Raw genomic sequence first — 10,947 nt, 5'->3', positions numbered from 1 at the left:
TTCAAATATTAACAAGTCATTATCAGCAAAATATTCAACCCTAAAAATTTCGTGAAAATATCAAGACATCTTAGAAATGCAATTCAACATATTCTTCGAAGTTAACGGTAAAGATCTTAGTAAGGTAGTTTTTTTGGAAAAGCTGAGAAATACTTTTTAGAAACTCTCTCAAACACTATCTAACTTAGTTTCTTTTGCACTCCTCTATGTAGAATATTATCAATAGGACAAATCCAAGCATTTCAACCACATTGAGAATGATAACGCAACTTCTTAAAAGAAAAATTCGTATTGAAGATATCATTTGCAACTCTACCAAAATTTCTCAATATTTCATTGCTATCAACATCCTATTCATGTGGTATAACGCAGAAGCCACAATCAACTTATGTACCATGATGTAATGAATAATACAAAATTGGAAGGGCATACTGATCCATGCTGATGCATACAGCACAAAGGTCTCCAGAGTAAACATTCGAAACTGAGTTTCGTGTTTGAGCCAATGACTATAAACAATCTTGGCGTGCCAGTTATCGTTGATGCAGATCAGTGAGTATAAGTCTATCGATCACGGCAAAGCTCAAGCTGCCCCTTCATGGAGTTGGTAGAAAAAAACTTAGTCAGAATGAAGTTTCCTTTTTTGGCATCTTTTAACGTACCACTTGGCATGTTTCTGAAGGCCCATCCCAATCATTAACTTTAGACTAACTAGCATCACCACCGTCATGGAGAATAGTAAAAATATCCAAAAAATTCTCCATGGAAGGGGACTGTGTGGGAGATGGGCTGCGTAAACTGGCCGCAAAACTCGAATAACCTGCATATAAACATAATTAACTATTAGGATAATGAAAATCAGAATAGATATTATCATTATAGGGCAAATATGTGATAAATATAAGATGCAATTTCATCTCAACACTTCTCCGGAGTATATTTTCCCATTTATTGATTGTGTTAAGAAACCAACAGAGGAATTATAAAACTTTTGGCCTTCAGAATTTTAACAGTGGATAGGACTTACAGCCCAACCACATAACTACTTCGTTTTATGTTCTCTGTCCTTCCTCAACTTATCATCTCAAAAGAAGATTTGTTTCATTCCAACAACCAGAGCATCGCAATCATAATCAACAATCGAGAAGAAAATCTTTTGTGAAAAGCAAATTTAAATGAGATGGTAGTTATACTTACCACACAAGCTGGTGCCAAAGGAACAAAAGTAAGGTTCTTCTTCAAATTTTCAGTCTGGATATTTAATGTCTAACAAAAGAAAGCACAGAAATTAAATTTGTGTCTGAGTTCATATAGTAAATGTTAATCATAATATTATCATGAACAGCAGGTGAAGGCAACCCAGTATGAATGATGGAGAATATATATTGCCTATTGCCAATTTTAATAAAAAGGTACCTGTTTGCAGAGATCCTCCAAAAATTCCGAGAATGCAATGGGCTTTATGTCATTGAATTTAGCGATGAATGAGTGTTTTATTACATCAATCATCACTTCACAAAAGTAAACTACAAGCGCATTCTGCATGATTCAGAAAAAATATTCAAGGACTGACAAAATGCACAATATTATTTTTCTCATACAAGATTATCAATATGTAAAATGCTCGCAAATTGTGACTTACACTGATAAAACTTTCAAACCAAGGACCCTCAGCTTCGAGTATATTTTGAGCTAAAACAAATAATAGAAATGCTGAAATGTGGAACCGCTCTATCGAATCTGGTGGTGAGCAATCACAGAATAGGATGAGCATTAGAAATAAACTTATACTTCAGCAAGTAAGAAAAAAAAACAATCACGACACTTTCCATATCATAGGTTTACCATTAACTTCTATTGGCGTTCCATGAACAAAAGAATAATCATGAGCATATTCCAGTTCAATATCGATACTAAAATTTTGATTGAGGCAATAGAAGGAAGTGCAAAATGTATATCACATTGGAAACAAAAGCAAGCTCAACCAAGCATTATAAATTCTAAGCATTTGAGAAAGAAACTGAAAAACAATACTCACCAAAATATACCATACTGTGTAGATTATCCTTGCTATAACGTTTGAACACGTTGCTTTTAATCTCCGCAAAATTGTTAGATACAAGCATAGCAAATAAAGCATTGTTGTGAGCAACTATACATGTTGACAACGTAACTGCCTGAGCTAATAAGATAAATGAATGAAGAAGTATGGGGAGTCAAGGAACTACATCTATGAAAGACTTGACAATAGAAAGAAAAAACAGCAAAAAGTAAATAAAATTAGTATGATGACAAGGATATTTGAAGAAACGATTGCCAATGCTTCGTCCAAAATAAATCTCCACAGCCAGAATTGCATGTTTTCTTGTGAACAGTTTGCAAGTCCATCCGCTGAATTGAATAGAGCTTGCATCACATCTCCAACAAAACTTTGACATAATTTATCAAATATCTGCATTCAAAGGGCAATATCAAACAAATTGTATACACCATAGCAAACCAGGAATAATTCAAACTATAACCATGAATGTCAACAAAAACCTATGATGGAATCTTTAAATTAAACAGTGAATGTAAGCAACAAGGATGTAAACAATTTGATTGTTTAGTAACTTGAATCATATGGAATGGTTTACATTATAACTGTGAATAGCAGCATGAATGCGGTCATCATGATTCATTACTGCCAAGTAACTTTATAGAGTGATCATGGGCTTTCCTTCAGAAAATTTTCTTCGGCCATTTGAACTTCTAAGAAATACTCTTAACATCATACAATTAAAGTTAAATTCATCCAACCTCACTTAATATGATTCCGGGCCTTTTTGAACAGTAGTTTTACAACATTCCACATGGCCAAATCGAACACAAATAAGCTACATATACAACATTTGAATGACTATTTCAGGAATTAGAAAAAAATATTGTTAATGGTATTTTGTTTCTCGGTTTAAGGAGTGCGGACATGGTTTTAACTTTTAACGGCATGAATACAAGAGAGAATCAGTGGTCAGATCCAGGAAATTTGTTTTTGCAATAAATAAAATTGATCGCGATTGTCCATAGTCGAAAAGATGCCTAAAGTCCGCGTGATGCTTCAAGTACCCACATCTAATAACATATATTCTTAATTAAATTAAAACCAAAGACAGTTCAATACTGTTCTGAACACAGTGAATGTGCTCGTACAAACTCCCGTAACATTTTTTCAGTCATTAAAAACCATGATGCAAACAAGTTATCAAAAGACCACATGTAACTATCATGCTTGCCCTAGTTAATTAGCTTACCTCCAAAACATTGTAGACCACGTAGAGTTTAATAATTCCTTGACCACGAATCATGTGATATATTAAGCTGATATCTGGGCAAAAAGTTAAAGAACGATATATCATTGACATAGTGTAATTCATACTTAAATTCTCTGAAACACTTGGAAAATGTATACAGATTTACTATATTTACAAAACCTGCTTGTTGTAATACAGTGACTCCAGTGACCAGGACAACAAAGCTGCCAATATCAGACAGCTCAGCTGATGAAGCCCTCCCAAACTTCCTGCCACGAGCATATTAAAATTATACTAAACCTATAAGGTCCCTTGCGAAAAATAACTGACTGATGTTTATGACACGACAAATTCATGGCATCCTAATTATGAAATTTTGTTAAATTTCAGCGGAATTTTTTGTTAACTTGTAAGACGATATTCAGCGGAATCTTTTGTTAAAATTTGATGTCCCATAAGCCATAACCTATCGCATCACTAAAAGGCACTGTTTGTGAAAGATGGCACTGACCTGGTTTTAAGAAGCCTCCAAATTGTCATAACAATCCTTGTTGGCATGATGGTTAAGAGCGAAAGAAATGAATCAAAGCAAACAAAGAAACCAATATTGATAAGCTGCAAAGAAAAAATAAAAATTTTGATGACAAGACACGTATAAAGGGGTGATCCACTTCTAAACTTCCAAATCAATTGACATAAAGCATCCTATTGGGTAATATCAAGAATACAGCCATATTTCACCAATAGAAAGGAGAAAAATAATGTGTCCTAATTTCATAAAATTTCAAGTTCCAGCCAATAACTGACGGGAAAATGATACAGATGACTGAAAGCTTAAATGCACAAAACTATGATCAACAAGAAAACCATTCATTGGAAAACACATATTTAGAGAACAAGTCCAATCGTGATGCTTGAGGGTAAGTGTGGTAGTGCTTGCGGATGAAATCAGAAAACTTTACCAGTTCACAACGCCATGGCAAACGGAAAATAGTATCATAAACTCTTTCTCGTTCTTTATCATTGCTAACTGTGGTAGTGCTTCTTAAGGAATTTCCAGCATTCATTTCTTCCATAAAATATTTCATTGGTGATTTCTCCGAATGTGATGTGTCTGATAGGAAATTGTAATACCTTGGATGAGTGGACAGGATAAAAACGGGAAAGAAAGAATGAATCATGAAAGATGAAAACATAAAGCATGTCATTTGTAAAATGTATTCTACCCTACCAGCAAAGACAATGGGCAACTTGTCAATCGTGTACGAACTAAAGGTAAAGAACTAAAATAAGCACCAAAAAGAGGAGAAATGCTCAAATCGGCATCACTGTATAAAATTACAGCATCCATGAAACATCACTCTTGGGTTAAATAGAATCATTAACTACAGCACAACATTGCATATAAAAATTTGGAGTTCATGATGAAATTATCCATTATTTTTTAAATATCAGCTAAAATACGGTGATAACCTCGTGACATAAATTTTATATGATTTCTCCAGAGTCCAGGGGATCTAGAAGTCTTTTCACACAACATACAGAACTCAAAAGTGCCCAAAATGGATGCGCAAAAATGAAAAACTACAGACAACACAAAGGATATAGTTAGAAGTAATGTTATAAGAGTTTTAAGTTATAATTTTGAAAGTGGAAAAATTGCACTTTCTTTCATCCCAAACTTGTGGTTTTTCAACACATTTATTACTGAGCTTTAAGTTTACTTCACTTTTGGTCCCCTTGCCCAGCAGTGTATCACACTTCATCACAATTTCCCATGAAACTGAACAAAATGCTATACAAATTTAAACTATGAGGCCATATGATGTCAGCCTAAAGCATCGGATTAACTGTGAAACACTCCCCAAAGCAAGGGACAAATGAAAATTTTCGTAAGGGATGGGATGAGACGTGCAATTGTCTCGTTAGCAAGTAAGTTTCATAAAGAATAATCCGAGGATCACTTTGTAAATCCATTTTAAGTCCCAGTAGCGTAAGTTAATGTGAGTAAAGATAACAATCATGCAAAAGCATAAATTATGTGATTCGGTTTTCTTGCTTCATTTTATAACTTTAACCATGGATATTCCAAGGTGGAATAAACCTCATGTCAGCTCACGTGTGATTAGGAACCACAAATCACATGCATCCCATTCAAAGTCATTATCAAATTCGATCTAGATAGCCTATGTTCCACAGCAAGAACTAACAAGAATTCCAAGATGGAGGCTCCAAAGTCCTAAGCTTTTCACAACTACAGACTGCACAAAAAACAGCAATTAACCACCATCAGAATGGCCTTCCCACTCAAATATTCCTCTTCATTTTTCCTACCCCATGTCAAATATATTCAGTATATTAATAGGCGAGTTAGGTTATCGATTTGCATTTTTTCCATTAGCTACTCTCATAAACTCCCAGTCTATTAACTCATTAAATCAAGAAAAATAATAGCCGGACTTTGTAACAGCATTTTCCACATCCAAAAAGGATACCAGAAATCAACAAACACATCAAGAAGATGGACTCACAATTGGAATCTTCAGACACCAATTTCTTCCAATCCAGTGACACCTCCTTCTGCAATTTCCCACCATTCAGTTGCATCCATTGATCCGATTTGATTTCATTCCCAACTCCTTCCTTCTTCTCCTCCACTACTTCCACCGCATTGTCTTCCTTTCTACCACTACCACTCTCCTCAGTCGCCAAAGAGATCACGGTTTCACTTCCATTGATCACACTACTCACATTCCTCTGCCTCAATTCCCGGAACTGCGGTGTAACTTCACGCACCACGCAATTCGCCTCACTCTCAACCTCCTCTGTGATCGTACCACTCACCGTACAGCTAAAGTTCTTAATTTCACCGTTGGTTACAGAATTTTCTGAAACCACGGATGAAACCTCGGAGATCGTTTTTCCTTTCCTGTTCCTCTTCTTCTTCTTCCTGCGAGAGGGAGAACAGGCGGTGCCGTTCTGTGCAGGCGAGAAGATTGCGGCGGACGAATTGTCTTCGTTCTGGGGGATCGTGAGGATGTCAAACGGCAGCCTCCGGCCGCCGGATCTCGTGGGCATGGCGGAGCAATCGCGTAACTATTCAGGTGCGTAAGACAAGTGGAGATGTGAAATGGGAAATTGGAGAGGTGACGCGCTCTCACCCAATAGACAAGGGACGCGTGTGCGTCTATTTGGACACACTTTATTTTCGCGGAACTTTAAAGAGCCGATATATAGGCTGGTTTCTCAAATTCAATTCTAATTCTATTGTAATAGAAGAAACACGAGACTCCTAATACAAAATTTATAATTTTTTTATTTTGAAACCAATGACTCACGGTTTTAACCATGAAATAACTTTTAGGTCGTGGTTGGATAGACGGATTTTAAATTCATGAATTTGAAATATATTTAAATGTATTTTTGTTATATATAGAAGAAACAATATATAAATTTTAAATCTACTTTTTCATATTTATATAATATTTTTGTTTCATGTTAGTTATGATAGATTTCAAGTCCACCCAATAATGGATTCATTTGAAAATATGCATTTTATTTTATATAACTAATGTGTAAATAAGTAGTGCATAGATTTAAAATTTGATTGATGTATTGTTTCATTGTTAACAATTAAATAAAATTGATATCCATAGATTTGAAATTTTTCTATCCAAGCACAACCTAAATTTTAATTATCTTATCCAGTCCAAAAAACAAAAACAAAAAACTCTAAATTTTATCTCATCATCTTGAATTTTATAAGATGTATACAAAATAATACATGATACAATATTAAATGTGAGTTACGCGAGTGAGATTAAATAATATCCGGTAATGTGAGGATATTGAAAAAGAATGTAAGAACTTCTCGCGTGGAGAGTCAAGTAGGGGAAACGAAAAATGTACTGACGAACCTGGGGTTTCTTTTGTCAGCCCAAAGGAAGGGACGGGTTGGGCTTCAAAAAGTTGGCTTAATTCAACCGAGTCTTGCTAGCACAACAGGGTTTTGTTCATGCCGCTCGCAGGTAACTATCCTGCGGGCGACGTGTAATCCTATGATTGGTCAAAATCAATGAATTTTAGGTGGCCCCCACTGATTTTAACCAATCAAAGTCCGTCACGCCACCCACAGAGCACTATCCTGTGGGTGGCATCTACTTAACCACAAAACAGTTGTGGCATCTTCTCCGGAATCCCGATTCTCTAGTTGGTCGTGTGCTGAAAAGAAGATATTTCAGACATGGAACGGTGATGTAAGCGGGGTTGGGTAGTAACCCCTCATACATCTATAGATTGATCCTATGGAGTAAAGGTTTATTGGTTATAAGTGGGTTGTTATGGAGAGTTTAAGATGGTAGATCAATAAAAATCTTTGACCGAGCATGCAATCAAAAATCGGCCAAGCACTGGTACCTAGGGAACATGCAGATACCGTGAGTGCTCTAATTACTGACGGTGCTTAGTAGAGCCGTCAATTTGGGTTAGACCCGGCGGGTTGGCCCGACCCGCTATATAATTTAAGTGGATTGGGTTAAAATTTTTTCAACCCAACAAAAGGTGGGCCTAGATGGGCCAACCCGCCAGGACCCGGGACCCACGCGAGATGGCCCGCCGCGGGCCTGGGTTGGCCCGCGGGCCGGGAGAGTAAATAATTTAATTTTATTTTTATTGTGATATATGTATTTTTTAACAAAAATTGTGATTTTGTTTTTGTATTAATTATTTTATATAAAATTTACACACATGAAATCAATAATTAAAATTATTATTAATATATTTCTATTAATATTTATTTATGAAATGATATTTATAACTAATTATAATATTATTTATTTATTTTTATTTGTCGCGAGTCAACCCGTGGGCCGACCTGTCTAACTCGCAACCCACCTAAGGTTGGGTTGGGTTGGGTTAAGGATTTTCAGCCCGTCACGATTGTGGGTCGGCCCGCCATCAACCCGCCAAAAGGTGGGTTTTTAGTAGGTCGGCCCGCTCCGCCATGAATTGGCCCGTTTAACAGTTCTAGTGCCTTAGGATATCGATTTAATATTCTCCAGCTTTAAACTATATTTAGCTGGTGAAATACTCAAGATCCCTCTTTCCTGAAGCTGTGTGACTCTCGTTTTGGAGATTCAATCCTAAAGGACATTATATAGTGCGTGATGGATGCAGACTCCAACGAGGCCTGTACAAGGTTCCAAATAATCGATCGCTGCATCTTAATGAAAAGTGGTAATTATGATATGCCCTTGTTTTAGTATAAATCAAGTGGTAATTTAAAAGATGATTAATTATTAAATTAAAAATACAAAAATTACGTAATAGACAGGTGACCACGCGGCATTAAATATAAGATTAATACTTGCAGTCAGGTACACACGTGTGCCTCACATTGCGTTTGCCATGTAATAATAATAATAATATATAATGATGATATCCCAAAAATTTATTTCGTCATCATCGTGAATCTTCCGACTGTCCATGTCTGAAAATCATGAATAAACCAGTTAGGGGGCGCCAGGATTTCTCTCGGCGTGACCCCTCTGATGCCTAAGTCAGGCAGAGAAACATGGGAGAAAAGATAGAGGAAAACATGGGAAACATCATGGGGAAGAAAGTGTAGAAACTCTCTTCCCACATTATCTGTAATCAAGAAGAAAACAGTATATATATAATAAAAACTTTCCTGTCTTCAGATAGTTGAGAACGTGTATTTATGTTAGCCCACTGATGTCCATCCATAATTAAAAAGGGCCCATGATCTGATAATATTAACAAGTCCAAGCCCAAATGTAGATAGTGAATATTTGCGAGGCCCATATCTAATAATAATTACAAAACATCACTTACCATCAATAACCTGCTTGTTATCACAAATTCCGGTCTAAGTTCATGTGAAAAAATAAATATATCCCGAGATATCAGACGATATCTCGGGATATATCCTATGACATCACTACACCCCCCTTAAGAAGTCGGGCTAGAGTTACTACTCGTTGTCCCGATTTGTTCACTTCATCCATGAACTTAGACAGAAATGCACCAATCACCCTCCTGAAGTCGAATCGATCAGTCAGGTGAGAAGATTCCATGCATGCAAGGCCGAGAGAATGACCATGGACTTGTGTTTGAGGAGGGGTCGAATTAATATAATAACTGTTGAAGAACATAAAATCCTCGAGGTTGGATCGATATAGTCGTTGGTGAGTAAATGATCAAATAATCTCTCATGCCAAGTCAATAGACTTGTAGTGCCGAATGCATCGGGCTTTGGTAGGTGCCGGGAAATGGAACCTCCCGGGCTTTGTATGTGCCAAGGGCTTATAGGGTGCCGGAGCGTGGAACCTCCCGGGCTTAAAAAGGTGTCGGGGTATGGAACCCCCCGGGCTTATATAATGTCAAGGGCTTATATATTCCTTGGGCTTGAATGAGTGTCGGGGCCTGGAACCTCCCGAGCTTATATAATGCCAAGAGCTTATATATGCCTTGGGCTTGAATGGGTGCCGGGGCCTGGAACCTCTCGGACTTATATAATGCCAAGGGCTTATATATGCCTTGGGCTTGAATGGGTGCCAGGGCCTGGAACCTCCCGGGCTTATATAATGCCAAGGACTTATTTATGCCTTGGGATTGAATGGGTGTTGGGGCCTGGAACATCCCGGGCTTATATATGTCTTGGGCTTGAATGGGTGCCGGGGCCTGGAACCTCCCGGGCTTATATAATGCCAAGGGCTTATTATATATGCCTTGGGCTTGAATGGGTGCCGGGGCCTGGAACCTCCCGGGCTTATACAATGCCAAGGGCTTATATATGCCTTGGGCTTGAATGGATGTCGGGGCCTGAAACCTCCCGGACTTTGGATGCCATGGCGTATACAGTGCCATGGGCTTTTCTGGACTGTCATGACGGAGATATTGTCATGGGCTTTTAAATGAGTACCCGGGCCTTGAAACTCCGGGACTTTAAAATACAGATGTCAGGGTCTTACTGCTAGATTGTACGCCCGAGAAATAAATCTGGCAGGCTTACTGCTAGATCGCATGCCCGTGAAATAAAACCTGGCGGGGCTTACTGCTAGATCGCATGCCCGAGCTTGCTCGATAATAAAAACTTCATCTTCAATATACTTCCAAGTTTTTCGTAATTTTCCAGGCAAGAAATAATGTGTCCTGAGCCCGTTTTAGGACACTGCAAGAAATACAAGACCTAAGGCAGAAAAAATCCAAGATGATAATATCTCACGATTGAAATGCATAATGTAGGATGCAAAATTCTAAAGAATAAAATTTGGAGTCCGTGGAACTCGACATGCCGATGCGAGATATGAGTATATAATATATATAACATATAAAATATCCATATCTCGAATTCATGGATTCGCATGAATAAACCAAATTAAAAATAAAAGCACACAGCTCATGAAGCCCATCACCACTCTACTAATGCTTCTGCCACAACTTACCCAATTTCAAGCACTTTTCAACAATATCCACATATACTCAGTTAAATTCAAGAAAATGAGTGGACCAGATTTTGGGTTAATTTAATTAATGCGGGATTGCAAAATTCCAAACCACCATATTGACAAAATATTACCAAAACCCACTGGACACAAAGTTGTATGTTTATTTCTCATCGATAAATTCTCTGTTT

At 37.3% G+C, this 10,947-nt stretch overlaps 1 protein-coding gene across 1 annotated transcript; it reads right to left on the bottom strand.

The window, feature by feature from the left end:
- Nucleotides 1–289: 289 nt before the first annotated feature.
- On the bottom strand, nt 290–6,470 carry LOC140882018 (protein POLLEN DEFECTIVE IN GUIDANCE 1). Its single transcript, XM_073287731.1, has 11 exons — nt 5,822–6,470; nt 4,253–4,404; nt 3,802–3,905; nt 3,471–3,559; nt 3,291–3,364; nt 2,302–2,452; nt 2,039–2,206; nt 1,643–1,740; nt 1,417–1,539; nt 1,198–1,266; nt 290–820 (listed from the first exon to the last, which is right to left on the bottom strand). The coding sequence occupies exons 1-11, from the start codon at nt 6,366–6,368 to the stop codon at nt 620–622; spliced, it is 1,776 nt and encodes a 591-aa protein (XP_073143832.1). The 5' UTR covers nt 6,369–6,470; the 3' UTR covers nt 290–619.
- Between the last annotated feature and the right edge of the window lie 4,477 nt (nt 6,471–10,947).

This window comes from Henckelia pumila, chromosome 2 (assembly GCF_033568475.1).
Source record: "Henckelia pumila isolate YLH828 chromosome 2, ASM3356847v2, whole genome shotgun sequence".
Classification (NCBI taxonomy): Eukaryota; Viridiplantae; Streptophyta; class Magnoliopsida; order Lamiales; family Gesneriaceae; genus Henckelia; species Henckelia pumila.
Note: the sequence above shows the minus strand (reverse complement) of the source record. Positions and strands in the feature narration are given on the sequence as shown.